Here is a 20,356-nt window from a genome sequence, read left to right as displayed (position 1 = left end):
CAGAAGATTAAGGCGACAGAACAAGGGACAGGAGCAGTAAACGAGATTTCAGTTTTTGTAAAGCCACACGCGGGATACCACTGTCGACACCTTGATATATGCATACGAAGTTTTTAAAGAATTCTGAAATCCAAATACGGAGGTTTGGCTTCTGAAGCGACGCAGTATCAGGCTTCGACTTACGTAGTGGTACGGAAGATACAAACAGAGCAAATTGCAGTCTGTTCTTGTGGTCGCAATTCATAACCTTTTTTCAACACACAGTTTTCGTCATACACTTTGGATTATGGATCCCTTTGGAGCACGCAAAGACACTCCTTGAGACGATTCTTCGAGAACAGAACTCGCAAATAATTCAAAAACTACCAATACAATCGTCTCACACAACTTATACCTGCAAGGTAAATACCAGAGATATTTGTGCAAAACGTTTTCAATCAAAATACGCGCTTCCTTAAAAGGTATTATATTTTGTTGTGACGGATCAGAAAAGCCATTCAGCGTGAGTTTGACGAACAATTTTTTCCACGCCTTTTCCGTAAGAAGTTAAACGACCCAATTATGCGAAAAATTAGTAGCTTCAAAATAGCAGTGGAATTTTCTTTTATTTTATTTTCAAATAAATTTGTGTGTATCATCTATCTTTTTAAGTACATTAATACGTAATTCTCTGATTTGTTGATTTTCATATTCGTGTCACTCTCGTCTGTTAATTGCTGCCTGTGCTCACTCAGAAGTTATCTCTCTCAAATAACTAATGACGGTTCTATGCATGTATCTTGGGGCCCTTTTCAAGGGCTAATTGATCAAAAACGAGTTATCTTTTTCATTTGTAAAGATCTCCAAAACAATGACGGTGTTAATTCGCCAAGGTTTTGGAAAAGAAATCTTTCTTTACCTTTCAATGGTACACTATGTGATCAAAAGCGTCCGGACACCTCCTGAAACATACGTTTTTCGTATTACGTGCATTGTGCTGCCACTTGCTGCCAGGTACTCCATATCAGCGACCTCAGTAGTCATCAGACATCGTGAGAGAGCAGAATGGGGCGCTCCGCGGAACTCACGGACTTCGAACGTGTCGGTGTCACTTGTGTCATACGTCTGTACGCGTGATTTTCACACTCCTAACCAACACTAGGTCCACTGTTTCCGATGTGGTAGTGAAGAGGAAACGTGAAGCAACACGTACAGCACAAAAGCATACAGGCCGATCTCGTCTGACGACTGACAGAGACCACCGACAGTCGAAGAAGGTCGTAATGTACAATAGGCAAACATCTATCCAGACCATCACACAGGAATTCCAAACTGCATCAGGATCCACCTCAATTACTACAACAGTTAGGCGGGAGGTGAGAAAACTTGGATGTCATGGTCGAGTCGCTGTTCATAAGCCACACACCACGCCTGTAAATGCCAAACGACGCCTCGGTTGGTGTAAGGAGCGTAAACTTTGGACGATTGAACAGTGGAAAAACGTTGTGTGGAGTGACGAATGACAGTACACAATGTGGCGATCCGATGGCAGGGTGTGGGTGTGACGAATGCCCGGCGAACGTCATCTGCTAGCATGTGTAGTGCCAACAGTAAAATTCGGAGGCGTTGGTGTTATGGTGTGGTCGTGTTTTTCATGGAGGGGGCTTGCACCCCTTGTTGTTTTGCGTGGTACGATCACAGCACGGGCCTACATTGATGTTTTAAGCACCTTCTTGCTTTCCACTGTTGAAGAGCAATCCGGGGATGGCGATTGCATCTATCAACACGATCGAGCACCTGTTCATAATGCACAGCCTGTGGTTACACGACAGTAACTTTCCTGTAATGGTTCAAATGGTTCAAATGGCTCTGAGTACTATGTGACTTAGCTTCTATGGACATCCTGTAATGGACTGGCCTGCACAGAGTCCTGACCTGAAGCCTATACATCTTTGGGATGTTTTGGAACGCCGACATTGCGCCAGGCCTCAACGACCGATATCTATACCTCTCCTCAGTGCAGCACTCGTGAAGAATGGGCTACCATTCCCCAAGAAACCTTCCAGCACCTGATTGAACGTATGCCTCTGAGAATGGAAGCTGTCATCAAGGCTAAGGGTGGGCCAACGCCATACTGAATTCCAACACTGGCGATGGAGGGCGGCACGAGCTTGTAAGTCATTTTCAGCCAGGTGTCCGGATACTTTTGATCACATAGTGTATTTCATACAAACGAACTGAAAACCAAGACATTGTACTTGATACGACTACACACTTCACTCATAAGTGGATGATGAATAGGCTTGTCCGTGCTGGATCGACATGGATTCTGTAATCCGTACTTGTGTTCAGCTTGTTCTGGGCTTTCTCGGTCTGCCTTGCGGTCAGTAGCCGTTACGTCACGCGACTATGTGATGTTTTCTGAGAACACATTCAGCCAAGAAAATCGAAGTAAACAATCTGTCTACGATAAGTAATCAATGACTTTATCATGCTAATATTTATGCGTACTTGAAATTTTTTTCGGAAATTTATCTAAAATCAATATAGCAGGAAGTGAGAAAGAGAAGGATCGGTGAACTAGTTAAAATGAACGGATCCCAAAACGAAACGACCGTCACTGAACTAGTTCCCAGAGATGAACGTATTTGCGGATCTCCATTCCAGATCTATTACCTCAGAAAAATTAGTAGAGGTAATGGGAACCGTACCCAGGTCTTTCGCACCGATGGCAGAGACGCTAGCCATTTTTTTCCTGTCAAAACGTTTTTAAGAAAATTAGTAGAACTGAAACACATCACAATAGCATCACAGTGCGTAAAACATATTATGAATTATTGCGTACGTTGTAAAATATTCACACTTCAGTCTTGAGTAAGGAAAGCTGTGCGAATACAGTTACACATTTTCTGATTGAGAATGGAACGACATCGGGATGTAGAACATTCTGTTAGTGTGATATATTTGGGAGCCATTCTTTTCGTATTCGCTAGCTTCTGCCTGACAACTTGCATTTAAAACGATGTTTTCGATCTCATATTGCAGTGCAGATGTATTATTCCACGTATGAATGATCATGGAATTGATTTTTAGACTGTATGACACAACACGATGGGCATATAGCGTACTACTTGTGAATAAGCGCTGGAAAATAGCTTAAGAGATAACTATACAGCCTACCATGGATAATCTTTTCTTTCACAAAATTCTTAGAGGCTGTGGCTCTACATATGAAGAAAATATTGAAGTAATTAGAAGGCTTTTACTGAAAATATTACGATAAAGAAAACTGAATGTTTACTCAGTAAATAACACGCAACCGAATTCCATCGGCCGTCCGATGGAGATATTGGTTTCAACACAATGATATCATGTAAGGCCTATATCATTTATGGTCTAAGAAACGAGTTAACCATCAATCAAACACAATAAGGTGAACCTGAGAATGTGTCTGTAAATATGCTCCGCTAAGACCCGTGTTACATTGTAAAAGAACATGGTGAAATATTTTTATATCAAACAGCTCTGTATGCGGAGAAACACTTAAACCAACAAGAAATGAAGATCTTGAGAAACTAGAGAAGGTCAAAAGAATAATTTAAGGAAAATACTGGGAGCTAAAAGAAACGATAATGCTGAATATAGGTTAAGACTAAACGGAGAGCTATACTTGAAAACTGAAAAACTAACTGATATAATGAGGAAGAGGAGACTACAGTTTTTTGGACATATATTCAGAATGGTTAACTACAAACCAAGCGGATATTCACATTACTCAATAGCTACAAATCTAAGCCCGTATGGTTCATAGACACTGCAAAGGACATGGAAAACGCTGTAATTACAATAGACACAATAAAAAACAGAACACATTTCCGAAAGGCAGTTCAACAGGCAGAATTTCAGGAGCAAAGAAAACAACTAGACGAAAGTGGACTCAAGAAGAAAGGGAACAACACTCTGAAAGGATGAAGCAAATAGCCAAAGTTGATTCATCGAACCCTCCAAATCGGTTATTCGAAAGAAGAAGAAGACGGCTTATCGACTTTTTGACGGCGTGCTAGGGTGCTTATATCTATTATAAAATTTAGAGCGCGGTCGTAGCTTTTATGAAAGACGAGTAAATCTCAGATTCTTTAAAGGAAAGAACGACAGTGTATACGACCGCTTCACAGAATACGACCGCGAAAATGTAGGAAGCGATAAACTTTCGTTTTAGCATTTTGTGGGGGATGTCAGCCAAAACGTTTCGGGAATTACCTTCTCAGTTTGTCAGAAGTCGCTATATGCTATCATTTTGAAATATTGGCTGAATGTACTCTGGGTAATTTTCGCATCGTCAGCTACGCTGCCTCACGATAGACACGCAGTTTCTAACTGCAGTACTTGTCTGGCGGTGTTGAACCTTTAACGTAATATTATATCTCTTAATGAGTCGATTACGACAACATTTTAAATTGGTCAAGAATTCTATAAAATTCTGAAAATCAAGGATCTGTGTCCCCGGACGGCGTTGGATATGCAATCTGCAACTGTGCCTCACCATCATAAACCATGAACCGTGTTTGCCATTCGAGCATTATGCCTTCAAATTTCTTTGACAAAATAAATCGATCAAGTATTCATTATACTTCTCTGACAAAGATCTCTGAGGTGGCGCAAAAAGGCGTATTACATTATCGTCAAATATTTTGTCACAGTGGCGCAAAAAGGCGTATCTATGACATTTTCAACGATTCCTTAATCACAAGAGTTTTCCCTGAGGCCTGCAAACTGTGACAAATTGAGCCACTGCCTAAAAAGGACGTTGCCACAGCACCTTCTGACTACCGCCCCATCTGCATTCTCCCTGCACTACCAAAAGCTTTTGAATATATAGTCCGTGACCAGCTCACCATGTACCTAATTACTAACAACCTACTAGACGAATACTAATCAGGTTTCCGTAAACATCGAACAACATCCGCATTGATAAAGGTGAAAGATGACCTGAAACTTGCCATGTATCGACAAGAAGCGACTACAATTTGCTTCTTAGATTTCAACAAAGCATTTGATACTGTCGACTTCGACATCTTACTTGCCAAACTTAGCGGTCTAAATTTCTCACCAAGTGCAGTGCAATAGTTTCACTCATACATGACGTCTCGTCAGAAACGCATCCTGTCCGGGAGTGTAAAATCACAATGGCGGCAGATAGTGTCAGGCGTTCCCCAAGGCTCTGTATTATGTCCTGTACTCTTCTCTCTGTATGTCAATGATATGTCATCGGTTCTGACCTATTGCAAATATCACATGTATGCTGATGACCTTCAGTTGCAGCTAAGTGCAAAACCAATCAGAAGAACGCTATTGAAAATTTCAATACCGACCGGGATGCACTATCAAAATGGGCACTGAACATAGGACTAAAACTCAACCCATCTAAAACCCAAGCGGTATTTGTTGGTCACTCTAAGCTCACCAGCCCAAAACATCGGGAATCCGTACCATCTCTAATCCTAAATGGAACAAATATCAACTTCTCTTCATCAGCAAATAGTTTGGGAGTAATAAAAGACGAAAATCTAAATTGGTCAGAGCATGTAACTGCAATGTGCAAAAAAGCATCAGCATCCCTTCATGCCCTACAAAAATATAAAAAACTCTTCCCTTTCGATCTTAAAAAGAAATTAGTACAAACGCCTATGCTCTCAATCCTTGACTACGGCGATGTTATCCTACAAGGTCTCTCTCAGGAAAATTCGCAACGTCTGGAACTGGTCATGAATGCGTGCGTCCGACATATCTGTGTCATTAGATTTTTTGATTACATTTCACCAGCATATACACAACTGTCCTTGCTGCGCGCAGACAAACGCAGAGATTTCCATATACTCCGTCTCATCTGCTGTCTTATAAATATACACTGTCCCTCATATCTCTCCTCGTCCTTAACGCTCATGTCTGAACAACATTACAAAAACACACGTTCTCATCATAATAAAATCCTCTCTGTTCCACTACATCGCTCAGACACCTTCTCGAAGTCCTTTACAGTAGCAGGAACCCGACTCTGGAATAACCTCCCTCGTTATATTAGAGAACTTAAAAACATGTCCGGCTTCCAAAAACAGTTAATGACGTATCTACTTAAGCAACAGTAATGCCTTCCTCTGTACATGAAGGCACTTCAACCCATTACTTCCTCCTTCTCTACTAGATCTTCCTCAGTTCCTTGTTTTTTCTTAACTGATGACACCTCCTTAAATCTCCCTTCCCCAAATCTCGCTGTACCAATAAACAGCCACTTTATACACCAATATACTAATGTACATCTGCACAAATCTTCATTACTATTGCCAATTTTTCTAATGGTTACCATTACTATTTCATTTTTTCTTTAACTGTTATTATTATTGCTTTTATCATAATTTTTATGTGTAGCAGCTGTTATAAAAATACTGCCAGTATTTACTTTATCAGGTCTTAGTCATTACTCTTTAATTCATACTGTCACTAGATTAGTCTATTTTTATTCGAACTACTGTCATGGTGCAACTATGATGTGCAAAAAGCTGCAAGTGTGGAACACTGGTCCGATGTAAGAGAGGGCCCTAATCTGATCAGGTTAAATAAATAAATACATTATCGTCAAATATTTCGTCAGAGTTGCTTCCGAGTGGGCGACGAAACCTTGTTACTGCGCTCTGCAGTTGTGTGTACTACGACTGCATTATGTTTACATTTGGAAGAGAAGAAGGAAAGAAGGAAACATAGTTGGGTGAAGCTGTGGGTTTCATAGCTGCCGCGCGGTTAGAGGTGCGACGTCACGGATTGCGCGGCCCCTCCGGCCGGAGGTTCGTGTCCTCCCTTGGGCATGAGTGTGTGTCACGTTCTTAGCGTAAGTAAGTAGTATGTAAGTTTTGGGACCAATGACCTCATCAGTTTAGTTCCTTAGGAATTCACACACATTTGAACATTTTTTTCATGGCTAAACAATAAAACCATTCAACAAAATTTGTTACGGGAGTTGTAAGTCGAGAACGTATATTTATATGAAAATTACGTCCGTATCAACGAAGGTACGTTTTTGCATGTACTCAGGAAAGTAGTTCCTCATATTCCGAAACGGAATACTCACCTAAGAAATGCTGAACCTGCAAAAGATAGGACTTTAGACTTCCTCTTGCAGTAAACAAAATGCGATTGCCTTCTTTGATAAAATGTAAAGCGAGGCGCTAGGTTTGATCACATAAATTTGTCGACACACAATATTTGATAAATGTTCCCTATTACATCACGTCAAATATTTTTGACAAACCAACTTACCCAAAAAAAAAAAAAAACTTGATAGCGTAACACAGGCCTTCGTAGCGCAGAAACTTATCGGCCGACCGACCCGCCAACTAGTTTCGCGTCAGTCTACACACGTCCCGACCGACTGCTCTCAGTGACTAGAGCGTCGCTCTGTTGCTGTGACTTTTTTTTATCCTAACAGGTAAGTTCATTGAGTTTATGTTCTACGAGATCCCGTTTGGTTTCACATAGAAACAAAAACGGGGGTCTGCCTTGGCTGTATTAAAGGTTGTTGTTGTGGTCTTCAGTCCTGAGACTGGTTTGATGCAGCTCTCCATGCTACTCTATCCTGTGCAAGCTTTTTTTCATCTCCCAGTACCTACTGCAACCTACATCCTTCTGAATCTGCTTAGTGTATTCATCTCTTGGTCTCCCTCTACGATTTTTACCCTCCACGCTGCCCTCCAATACTAAATTGGTGATCCATTGATGCCTCAGAACATGTCCTACCAACCGATCCCTTCTTCTGGTCAAGTTGTGCCACAAACTTCTCTTCTCCCCAATCCTATTCAATACTTCCTCATTAGTTATGTGATCTACCCATCTAATCTTCAGCATTCTTCTGTAGCACCACATTTCGAAAGCTTCTATTCTCTTCTTGTCCAAACTATTTATCGTCCATGTTTCACTTCCATACATGGCTACACTCCATACAAATACTTTCAGAAATGACTTCCTGATACTTAAATCTATACCCGATGTTAACAAATTTCTCTTCTTCAGAAACGCTTTCCTTGCCATTGCCAGCCTACATTTTATATTCTCTCTACTTCGACCATCATCAGTTATTTTGCTCCCCAAATAGCAAAACTCCTTTACTACTTTAAGTGTCTCATTTCCTAATCTAATTCCCTCAGCATCACCCGACTTAATTAGACTACATTCCATTATCCTTGTTTTGCTTCTGTTGATGTTCATCTTATATCCTCCTTTCAAGACACTGTCCATTCCATTCAACTGCTCTTCCAAGTCCTTTGCTGTCTCTGACAGAATTACAATGTCAGGGGCGAACCTCAAAGTTTTTATTTCTACTCCATGAATTTTTATACCTACTCCGAATTTTTCTTTTGTTTCCTTTACTGCTTGCTCAATATACAGATTGAACAACATCGGGGAGAGGCTACAACCCTGTCTTACTCCCTTCTCAACCACTGCTTCCCTTTCATGTCCCTCGACTCTTATAACTGCCATCTGGTTTCTGTACAAATTGTAAATAGCCTTTCGCTCCCTGTATTTTACCGCTGCCACCTTTAGAATTTGAAAGAGAGTATTCCAGTCAACATTGTCAAAAGCTTTCTCTAAGTCTACAAATGTTAGAAGCGTAGGTTTGCCTTTCCTTAATCTTTCTTCTAAGATAAGTCGTAAGGTCAGTATTGCCTCACGTGTTCCAGTGTTTCTACGGAATCCAAACTGATCTTCCCCGAGGTCGGCTTCTACCAGTTTTTCTATTCGTCTGTAAAGAATTCGTGTTAGTATTTTGCAGCTGTGACTTATTAAACTAACAGTTCGGTAATTTTCACATCTGTCAACACCTGCTTTCTTTGCGATTGGAATTATTATATTCTTCTTGAAGTCTGAGGGTATTTCGCCTGTCTCATACATCTTGCTCACCAGATGGTAGAGTTTTGTCTGGACTGGCTCTCTCAAGGTCGTCAGTAGTTCCAGTTTTAAAGGTAACAAGGTCAAAAACAAGGTCAAAAAGCAGTGAGAAAGCTATGGGCAAAGAAGTGGGTAAAGTAAGGAAATAATTCACCCTAGTTCAGTTACTTACGCAGCTGGGCAGCGATAACTTTCGTAATTATCTAAGAATAGATGAATCATGCTTCCGGAGCTGCTGAACATCGTTAAACCATTCTTAACGAAAAACAATACTTTCCGTAGAGAGGCTGTTTGCTACATTAAGATTTCCGTACAACGGCAGAAGTTAAGAGAACCTCAAACTGAGTGCTGTTGTATCGCCACAATTACTAACTAAAATGACTCCTGATCTGCGACATGATTTATAGTTAACTGAGGAAATACATCAAGATAAAGCAAAAACAAATAGAACAAAAGTAATTCGTGTAAACTTATTAATTTATCTGTGAATGTCGCATAAAATCTGTAAATTTTAAAACTCATTTCAAATTCGAAGGAGAAAGATTCTACATGGTGGTGGCGCATATCATCTAATAAATATACAGATGCATAAGAAATGAAGCATTTAGCAATTGTTAGAACGGTGAAATTATCCCACAGTTTGTTCTTCTTAGCAATGGGCTTGGATATGGGCTGGAATTTTTGTAACACATATAACAATGAAACAAGTAAATTTTTAGAATTAACGGCCACTGAATGTCGATATTTCGGTTTTTAGATTTCATTTCCTGTAAGTTGTTGTTGTTTTGGTCTTCAGTCCAGAGACTGGTTTGATGCAGCTCTCCATGCTACTCTACCTTGTGCAAGCTTCTTCGGCTCCCAGTGCCTACTGCAACCTACATCCTTCTGAATCTGTCTAGTGTATTCATCTCTTGATCTCCGCGATTTTTACCCTCCACGTTGCCCATCAATACTAAATTTGTGATCCCTTGATGCCCTAGAACACGTCCTACCAACCGGTCCCTTCTTCTCGTCACGTTGTGCCACAAACTCCTCCCCAATTCTATTCAATACCTCCTCATTAGTTATGTGATCTACCCATCTAATCTTCAGCATTCTTCTGTAGCACCACATTTCGAAAGCTTCTATTCTCTTCTTGTCTAAACTATTTATCGGCATGTTTCACTTCCATACATGGCTACACTCCATACAAATACTTTCAGAAATGACTTCCTGACACTTAAATCTATACTCGATGTTAACAAATTTCTCTTCTTCAGCTACGCTACCCTTGCCATTGCCAGTCTAGATTTTATATCCTCTCTACTTCGACCATCATCAGTTATTTTGCTCCCCAAATAGCTAAACTCCTTTACTACTTTAAGTGTCTCATTTCCTAATCTAATTCCCTCCCGCCCTAATTCGACTACATTCCATCATCCTCGTTTTGCTTTTGTCGATGTTCATCTCATATCCTTCTTTCAAGACACTGTCCATTCCGTTCAACTGCTCTTCCAGTTCTTCGGCCAATGTGGCCGATCGGTTCTAGGCGCTTCAGTCTGGAACCGCGCGAGCGCTACGGTCGCAGGTTCGAATCCTGCCTCGGGTATGGATGTGTGTGATGTCCTTAGGTTAGTTAGGTTTAAGTAGTTCTAAGTTCTAGCGGACTGATGACCTTAGATGTTAAGTTCCATAGTGCTCAGAGCCATTCGACTCATTTTCTTCCAGGTCCTTTGCTCTGACAGAATTACAATGTCATCGGCGAACCTTAAAGTTTTTATATCTTCTCCATGGATTTTAATTCCTACTCTGAATTCTCTGAATTTTTCTTTTGTTCCTTTCCGGTAAGTATCGGAAATAAAATCCAAAAATAGAGGTAAAGAAGGTCGACGGAGTTTTATTCTTTCCATGTGTCACACTAAACCGAGTCCTACAAACATCTGCAGTCTTTAAGTTTTTCCGGAAACAGTGGCAAAAGACGAACTTCTCTCGGGCTGTTGGCACGACAGCGCTACACACGGCACAGTTGGACGGGGGGTGGGGGGCGAGTGTAAGCCGTCGGGTGGTCCTACCCAACCGACATCCCGACAAGGAAAGTTCGTCAATCGGTCGATCCTATTTGTCGGTCGGTGTAGGAGCCTTAATGTGGACTGGTCCAAAACATTTGACAGTGTAATACGGGATTTTCGCAGGGCAGGCCTGCGACGTGTGGAGTGAACCGATGAATGTTTGACTGGTCCCGTTGCCAGACACTTTGCTTCTCCGTGCCACGACACAGCCGAGGAGAACCGTAGCGGCGGAATAATTATCCAGGGCTGGTGCGAATAGTCGCTGCGCCGGTAGATTGACTACGTGGCTGGTACAGCGGGGGCCGGCCTATTCCACGGTAAGTGCTGCGACACATCCGAAGCACTGCAACCGCCCGTCGAGAACAACTCTCGTTCAAATACCTGTCGCATCTGGACAGACAACGGAGGACTCCGGATCATCCGGTTTGCGAATTATCCGTGTGTGGTTGGGTCATTTTCGAAAAAGCAACAAAAAATAAACAAGCTTGAAATATCGTTAGAACTCGAAGATTTTCTTTTCGATCATACATTTCTGATTGTGAAGACGTTGATGACAAAAACCTTCACGAATTATTAGAGTTGCCTATGAATCGGGATTTGAGCTGCTAAGCGATACGGATACGGTGAACAAATTGTGTTAGAGGACGATAGTATCCAGGTAGCGCAGGATCTGAAATGCATTGATCTCTTATTAAAGTGCGCAGAAACAGAACTGTCGCCAGGAATAATATGAAAGCCTGAAAAAGAAAAGGGACGATTATTTCCAGAACTGAAAGAAAGTTTTTTTAAAAAAATAAAAATCAGTTTTCGAGGAGTGACTCGTTAAGTATTACTGGGGACTTCACTGTACTGTAAACCGAGTAAATATCAGTACCCTGTAAATGGTTCAAATGGCTCTGAGCACTATGGGACTCAACATCTTAGGTCATAAGTCCCCTAGAACTTAGAACTATTTAAACCTAACTAACCCAAGGACATCACACACACCCATGCCCGAGGCAGGATTCGAACCTGCGACCGTAGCAGTCCCGCGGTTCCGGACTGCAGCGCCAGAACCGCACGGCCACCGCGGCCGGCAGTACCCTGTAAGAACGTGTTTTTTGAATTATACGTGGCTCACATTTACTCAGACTTGTATTAACCCAAATTTAGGGAGCGTCTTGTATTTGTTAGCATGTGATCAGAACCCTTCTATTTATTGTTGGTACCTGTAGAACTTCCCTCTTGTCACAAGCCATCTGATCCACACAATGTTACCGATTGATTTTCCAACACCTCTTCCCCCCCCCCCTCCCTCCTCCTCCTCCTCCTCCTCCTCCTCCATTTTCCAAAAATCTTGGCTGTGGCGAGTGTTATGTGTAGTGTCGCCCGAGATCAGCTTGAGTTCGGTTAGAACGTGACAAATTTAGTTGTCGAAGCAACCGAATGTGAATACAAAATGGTGTTGGTGATGCATCTGCTGCATAGCATGATGACTACGTTCGCTCCATATGTAACGCAATTCTCATTGTAAAAACTAATACTGCAAGGTAAAATAAGACAAACGGTACTAAATTACACAAAACAGGGACGACGGATGTTCTAACTCATACTGTGTGCATGTAGCGTACAAAAAATATAAATGTCTGAGATGGGGGGGGGGGGGGGGGGGGGAGAGGAGGAGTTGAGGTCAGCTAACTGCTGAAGTCTTACCAGAGTGAACCACGCTTAATACGAAAGTGAGGGGACCAAAAATTTTTCCGCGAGTTAAAATACACATATGCATGCGAAAAAGAAAAAAACGGTACTCTAATGTCGAATTCCCGTCAAATTTTATTCTAGTTAAGTAATTACGTTTCGCGCTAAAATTAACTGTACTTAAATACCCTACGTTGAGGATAAACAGAACTTACCGATACGGGATGGCTGCTCTCACATAAAGTAATAGTATCACAGCAGACAGAGGGATCAGTGTTAGAAATATCGTCTTCCTCAATATGTACATAGGGACTCACACTGATGCTACGTGAGAGTTACATACGAAAGTCCTGTGTGACCGCCCCCCCCCCCCCTCCACTTTTCGTAACTGAATTATGGTCAGTTTGCTTACTCTGCGTCTTGTAGACTTTGCCTCAACTGGTTCGTCTCAGTCAGTCGCTAAACAGTGCATAAATATGTGATACGGGGGTTTAAATGCTTCAGCATAATGAGAATCGTAAAATGTCGGTATGTCAACTAATTTTATCTCTCCGATTGCAAAATTTAAAAGATTTCTAGAGCCAAACTATCGTAAATATTAACAAGAACCTCGGTCATTAATCAGTTTCCGAGCGCCATAAAAAACGCAAAGTGCTTCACAAGATCTTACAATCCCCATGGTATCGCAGAAATGTTCTTCGAGGCACATCTAACAATTAATTCCGTCTTTATGCGGAGTTGCACTTATGTATACCAGTGGTTTCCAGCATTTCTTAGACCATTCGACTTGAGTGTAATTAGGCTTTAGTTAGTAATCCCATCCCTCCCCCTCCCCCCACCACTCTCCCCCCTCCCCCCCTCTCTCGCCCCCCCCCCCCCAATTTCTGGCCGCTCCTCCCTCACATTACCATCTGTTTTAGCACATAACTAAAATTTAAATGGTACTTTTCTTGGAACATTTTTATTTTTAAAATGCTGGAAGGATGACCACTTAGTGTGACGCATGACAAAGGAAATCGCGGTCCATCGCAAACGGTACTGGCAATTCCTACTAAGAAAGCTAACTATCCACAGTGAGGGTAGACACTTTTACCAAAATACTTCCCCTGCATTACTCCTTTACATCAATAAGCAATGACAATAAGTAAAATCTGTAATTAGCATTTCCTGATGAACTGAGGATACTGAAATTGTTAGTAACAAGTTCTCAGTGCAGGTAACATCAGCACGGTTGGAGCTGTGTGTTGGTATTTAAACGGTAAATAAAACTAATAAACGATTCTCTCTCTCTCTCTCTCTCTCTCTCTCTCTCTCTCTCTTGCTGCTGCTGTTGCTGTACGACCAGGCTCTTGCTCGGCCGGCCGTTATCACTGTGGCTATCTGGCCCGTCGTTTGACGGGTCACTCCCGTAACAAAATATTGCTATACTGTGCATTAAAACAGAGGAACAAAATTGTAATTAAAGTGTGTGACGTAATACGTGTGCATACAGAACAGTGTCAATAATTTCTGTATTAGTTTTAAGAAGATAGTTGTGACGTGTAGATACTGCAGCCTAGAATAGGTTTGAAAGTGACTGAAAGTCAGTTGGTGAAGCGAAATCGAACGGTTCAGTTCATACACAATGTACTGTCTGTAGTTCTTTTCGTAAGGACTTCTGTTTATCCAAAGTGAAAATCCATATGCTAAACACAGCAGCCGCCAACCATGCCTTCTTGTTTGCCTTATGCTGGACTGTGGATGCTGTTACATGTCTTAACAATCGCGATTTTAAAATTTCCCCATGAGAAATAAGGCTAAGATCTGTCCAATGTAGTAATTCATTCCTCTTGACATTTTCACCTCAGAACATGACTATAGTGCTTCCGGTACGAAGCGATAGAATGAGCCAGTTTCGTCGGCGATGAAGAAAACTGTCGAGTCAGTTGTTAAAGTACTGAAAGAAATATAGGCTGCAAGCAGTCTGTGGTAATAATCCGTAAAAGTTGGTTACCTTCACAGCTAACATATTAACACTGAATAATTCCTAGCTTCTGGAATGTTCCAACCTGGATTGTCATAAAGCTCAGTACCCACTTGTTTTTCAAATTTATAGTCTTTCCAGCAATAAAGAGCCTGATGTAGGGGCATTGTGGGATCTAGCTTGTTTCAACTAAACAACGTAATCTCTGTATCTTCGTGTTTAGGCGTCTCCTACGTACTGTTTTACAGTCAAATATTGCTATGATTCGATCCGTTTTTCTCATCGTCAATTTCGTTATTAATACTAGTTTCAGATTCCCATTTTTAATCAACTACCTTACACAGCTCCCTCTTCATATTAAACGAAATGTCGCTATGTTCGGCCGAAAAAAAGAACGGTAGCCTATTCACAAGTAAAAACACAGGATAAGAATTAGATAGGAAATTCACTGACTGAAACACACAGATCAACAATTTCGAGAAATCTGAAACTGAATTCGAAAATAAATGTCTTAAACAACAGCAGTATACAAAGACAACGGTAAACTTACAGCAGTATTATGCGGACAGTGTGAAAAGCCAAACACACGTACCAACCGACCGACAGATCGGCCGGCCAGTTTCGTGTGCACCCTACATACGTCCCGACCGATTTCACTCGGAGATTCCAGTGCCGCCCTGTTCCTATCGGTGGCTGCGAATTGTTCATAGCAAACACACTGAGGTTATGTTCGACGAGATGTCACTTGGTTTTGCACAGCATAAAGAATAGGTTTTGTCTTGGCTGTTTCAGACGTGGCAAGACCAAAAGCAGCTGAAAGTAAGTTCACGCACATTGTCACGTACGGAGCTGGTAGCCGACGATTTTCGAAATTATCTAAGAATGCGTGAAACATGCATTTCGGAGCTGCTGAACACCATCAAGCCATTCGTAACGAAAAAGAATGGCCATGAGAGAAGCTGTGAGGAAAGGCTGTTATCTACATTGCAATTTCTAGCCACTGGCAAAAGTTAAAAGGACCTCAAATTCAGTCCAGTACATCCTCAAATTTTTTTTATTCAATGTGATTCCTGAAACCGGCAACATGATTTATAGTTGCCTGAGGAAATATCACGGTAAAGCGAAATAAATAAAAGATGTTCGTGTAAATTTATTATTTTACATCCATAAAAAATATTTGACGTTTCTCATGTAAATGAGATAGTTAAGTAAAAATTTGAAATTAGGATTAAAATTCACAAGGTGTCGCTAAGTATTCTCACTATCAGACAGTATGTTTAATTTGCTCTCCATTTTAACCAGATACTAGTGTCTTCGCGCATCTCAATGTTCATGACATATATTTCCTGAACGGCTAAGTAGATCATACGTTGAATATCTACTGCTCATAGATTGGCAACGCGTCAGTGTTCCGTCTAGAAAAAACTGGCATATGACCTGATGGTCCCACGCCACACTTTTACGCTCAATGGACACTGAAGTTCCACCTGACGAAGTCAATGTAGCCTGTAAACAGAATAATAGTGCATGTTTCGGCTTTTTATCTGGCCATAATCGGTAAATGTGGCTTCATCACTAAACGAGTTGTACGATACATCTGGAGTATCCTGTCGTAATGCCCATGTACAGAAGTTAACGATTCTCATAATCTTTTCCGTGCACCTCCTGATGGAGGGAGATGCGATAGGTACCGAAACTATTTCGATGGAGAATGCGTAGGACACGCGTGACTCATGCCACTTCCTCGTACGACTGCACGGAACCCAATGTGAGGATCAACTGCAACAGCAGCAAGAATATTGTTTTCTTTCCCCCTCTTCTTTCGTCACCTGTTTCCTTCTGTTGTGTGACGCGTTACACTGCCACTTCAACGTAACTGGTTGAAGAGGCCGACAAATAATTGCCGAGATGGTTGGCGTCTATTGGGATATCTTGCCGCATACGCCGTACAACAACGAAATGCATTCTTCCTACTGTCTCCATACACCATCAGCATACCGGCATTTTTTTGCATTGGTAAAAAAATGGAAGTGAGCGTATGGTGTCAGTGGCCAGGAGTTCCCAAACGGGATGTTCGGCCGCCAAGTGCAAGTCTTACTGAGTGCGACGCCACATTGGATGAAACGATGACAGCACAACAGCCAGTCCCTGAGGAGAGAAAATCTCCCTCCCCAGCCGGGAATCGAACCCGGGCCCACGCATTCGAACGCGCTGACCTTTCAGACTGCATTGGTAAATCCCATCGTCCACTCACAACCAACTGCTTGAAATGTCACAAACTGACTGTGAAGTTGGAATGCAATCGAGGAACACGCAAGAACACTGTAAGTAAACGTATCATACTTAGCAACTAAGCAGACTGAATGGCACAAACAATTGACTGTACGGAAACAATTCAAAATAGTGATCTTGTAAAAGACTCTGACTAAAATCCTGCAACAAACAACATTGACTTTCTAATTTACCCTGCTTTTAATTACTGTCAGTAGGCATTGTTCCATTTAAAAAAGTGTGTGTTTCACCAATTTTTATTACAGTTTGTTTATTGGATAACAATGCGAAACCCTGACTACCATTCTATTCTGTGAAAACGGCACATAAATAGAACTTTCCTGTCCGCAGTATTTGGTATGGTGATTCACCCTGTACAAACTGTCCATTCTCACTGCCGTACAGTCGTTAAGTGATAGATAAAATAAATCTGACTAAAACTGACTTCAAAATTAGTCCATTCTGTACGTGCAGCTACAGATGTGATCATTGCTGTGTACTGTCTCCGTATCACAAACATATCACCACTGCATCGGCGCTGTCTCTCACCTATCAATCACCAAAGTACAAAACGTGCAGACATGTTTATTACGTCACACTGAGCCTTTAACTTACACCGAAAACACGAAGTTTATAATCTGCATTAGATGCATCGTGGATGCTGAACTAAAATTGTGATTTAATTTGGCGCATTGTTTAGACACTACAGGCAATCAGTCACTTTATGAATTTGATAAGATTTATTTTATTGTACCACTAGCTGAGTACCCGGCTTTGACTCTGTGTGTTTGTTTTCCAACCTATCACTCGATCTGCTTCCTTCCCCCGCCCCCTCCCTCCCTCTCTCCACCACCCCCCTCGGTGTCTGTCCGCCTCCCTGTCCTCCCTTCTCCCTTCAATGTTTCCACTCTCACCGCAATAGAAGGCTGGTGGTTCTTACCCCTACAGTATTTCGTACCAGATTGCAACTATTCTGTGGCTGAAATCGTTCTAGGGGGCTAGGAACAGCTTTTTACACGTGGATTTGCTCGCATACGCACATGCCAAATATATTTCACACACGTTTAACATTTCATACGTATTTGTACACATCTTCAACCTGTGTCTAGTGAATTTCGTCTCGTCTGCGAAATGTGTTGTGAATACTTAGAAGTAAAGTAATAAGTTAAAACGTCATGCCTCATGTGGCAATTTTAATGCTTGAACAACGACAATGTACTAAGCGATAAACTTTTTTCTTTTCTTCATTTTGTGCAGGTCGTCGGGGAAAAGTATTGTAGAGGTTTGAAATTAAGTTTTTTGCAAGTCTGTAAGTGCTTTCACTCTAAAATACTGGATGACTGATATGAGTATTCCCGCATCATGGGCTACACTGCATTTTTACCCCCAACCACTTCGATAGGCGGGTGGTTCTTACCCTCACAGTGACTTCTTCCAGACTGCAAATGATGTGTGTGCCAAGTTTGCTTGCAATGGGTCTAGTGATTTAGGAGGAGATGTGGAACATACATGTTGTTGTTGTTGTTGTCTTCAGTCCAGTGACTGGTTTGATGCAGCTCTCCATGCTACTCTATCCCGTGCTACAACCTACGTCCTTCTGAATCTGCTTAGTGTATTCGTCTCTTGGTCTCCCTCTGCGCTTTTTACCCTCCATGCTGCCCTCCAATACTAAACCGGTGATCCCCTGATGCCTCAGAACATGTCCTAGCAACCGGTCCCTTCTTCTAGACACGTTGTGCCATAAACTCTTCTCACCAATTCTATTCAATACCTTCTCATTAGTTATGTGATCTACCCGTCTAATCTTCAGCATTCTTCTGTAACACCACATTCTGAAAGCTTCTATTCTCTTCTTGTCCAAACTATTTATCGTCCACATTTCACTTCCATACATGGCTACGCTCCATACAAATACTTTCAGAAACGACTTCCTGACACTTAAATCTATTCTAGATGTTAACAAATTTCTCTTCTTCAGAAACGATTTCCTTGCCTTTGGCAGTCTACATGTTACATCTCCTCTACTTCGACCATCATCAGTTATTGTTCTCCCCAAATAGCAAAACTCATCTACTACTTTCCTAATTTAATTCCCTCCCGCCTTAAGTCGACTACATTTCATCATCCTCGTTTTGCTTTTGTTGATGTTCATCTGATATCCTCCTTTCAAGACACTGTCCATTCCGTTCAACTGCTCTTCCAGGTCCTGTGCTGTCTCTGACAGAATTACAATGACATCGGCGAACCTCAAAGTTTTTATTTATTCTTCATGCATTTTAATTCCTACTCCGAATGTTTCGTTTGTTCCTTTACTGCTTGCTCAATATACAGATTGAACACTTTTATAATTTGTATTGGTATCTAGTTTTCGAGTTACTGCAGTTAAGTCACGAGGCGGAGATGTACAGGAACACTACATCTTGGCGCATGTGCAGTTAGACGACAGTACGGTCGAGGTTATTGCATTTTGCTGTGCATCCAAGTGATTCCAAAAAGCTGCCCCTCCGCGTAGAGGAAATAAACTGGCTCCTCCCACGCGCCTACGGCGCTAAGCGTTCGCGCTGGCCGCTCACCTCACCTCGCCGCTGGCCGCGTTACCACTGCGACGCCGCATGATCTGCGCCCGGCCTTGAGTAACACTCGCTGTAAGACTGACCTAGCGCAGCTCGCAGCTGGATACAGGCGAGCATCAGTAGCCTTGCGGGAGTCTGGACCGTGAAGAAATGCCGTTCTCGCTGTCGTGAGTACCTCCTTAAGTCTGTCGGCTTATTGTTCACTGTTCGAAATCATGTTGTGGATATAGTGTGCTAGTATCAAAGACAGTTGGGATATATTCTCTGTCATAAATGAAAGTTGCCGTTCGCGAGAGCGTACAATACAACGGTAGCGAAGGAAAGATCGAAACAATATGATTGTTGTTGTTGATTGTTGTTTTGGGGAAGGAGACCAGACAGCGAGGTCATCGGTCTCATCGGATTAGGAAAGGACGGGGAAGGAAGTCGGCCGTGCCCTTTGAAGGGAACCATCCCGGCATTTGCCTGGAGCGATTTATGGAAATCGCGGAAAACCTAAATCAGGATGGCCGTCGTCTCCTCGAATGCGAGTCCACTGTGCTAACCACTGCGCCACCTCGCTCGGTCTCGAAACAATAGATGGCGAATGTTTACTGTACCAGTGAGAGAGAACCAGCATGTCATATACCAGTAATTAGGAAAGTAATTTGAAGACTTTTTAATAAAGAAAAAGCTATTGTTGGAATAGGAAAAATCATAACCAAAAACTGGCTTTTCACTTGATTCGTTTCTTTGTATTACGGCGTAATCAAAAGATAAGTTTTTTCTTTTTTGCAAAATCTATTTTTCCTGATTGGAAGAGCCCTGGTAAGAGTAAAATATCTTTGTCTTTGCGAAAACCAAATATGTTAGTCACAAGTTAAATTACAAATTTACTCCTCTTCTGCTCGTCCAAACAAACTACATTC

At 41.8% G+C, this 20,356-nt stretch overlaps 1 protein-coding gene across 2 annotated transcripts in view; it reads left to right on the top strand.

The window, feature by feature from the left end:
- LOC126424922 (uncharacterized) overlaps window positions 1-20,356 on the top strand; it is a 104,564-nt gene that overhangs the window by 51,790 nt on the left and 32,418 nt on the right. Inside the window, exon 1 of one of the 2 annotated variants that reach the window (XM_050087764.1) lies at window positions 19,552-19,615. The exons of the other annotated variant lie outside the window; for it this stretch is intronic. Coding sequence (XP_049943721.1) covers window positions 19,599-19,615 — 17 coding nt within the window. The 5' untranslated portion in view covers window positions 19,552-19,598. Of the gene's footprint in view, window positions 1-19,551; window positions 19,616-20,356 lie in introns of those variants that run through there. 2 annotated transcript variants of the gene reach the window in all.

This window comes from Schistocerca serialis, chromosome 10 (assembly GCF_023864345.2).
Source record: "Schistocerca serialis cubense isolate TAMUIC-IGC-003099 chromosome 10, iqSchSeri2.2, whole genome shotgun sequence".
In the NCBI taxonomy this organism is placed as follows: domain Eukaryota; kingdom Metazoa; phylum Arthropoda; class Insecta; order Orthoptera; family Acrididae; genus Schistocerca; species Schistocerca serialis.
This window is presented reverse-complemented; position numbering and strand designations above follow the sequence as displayed.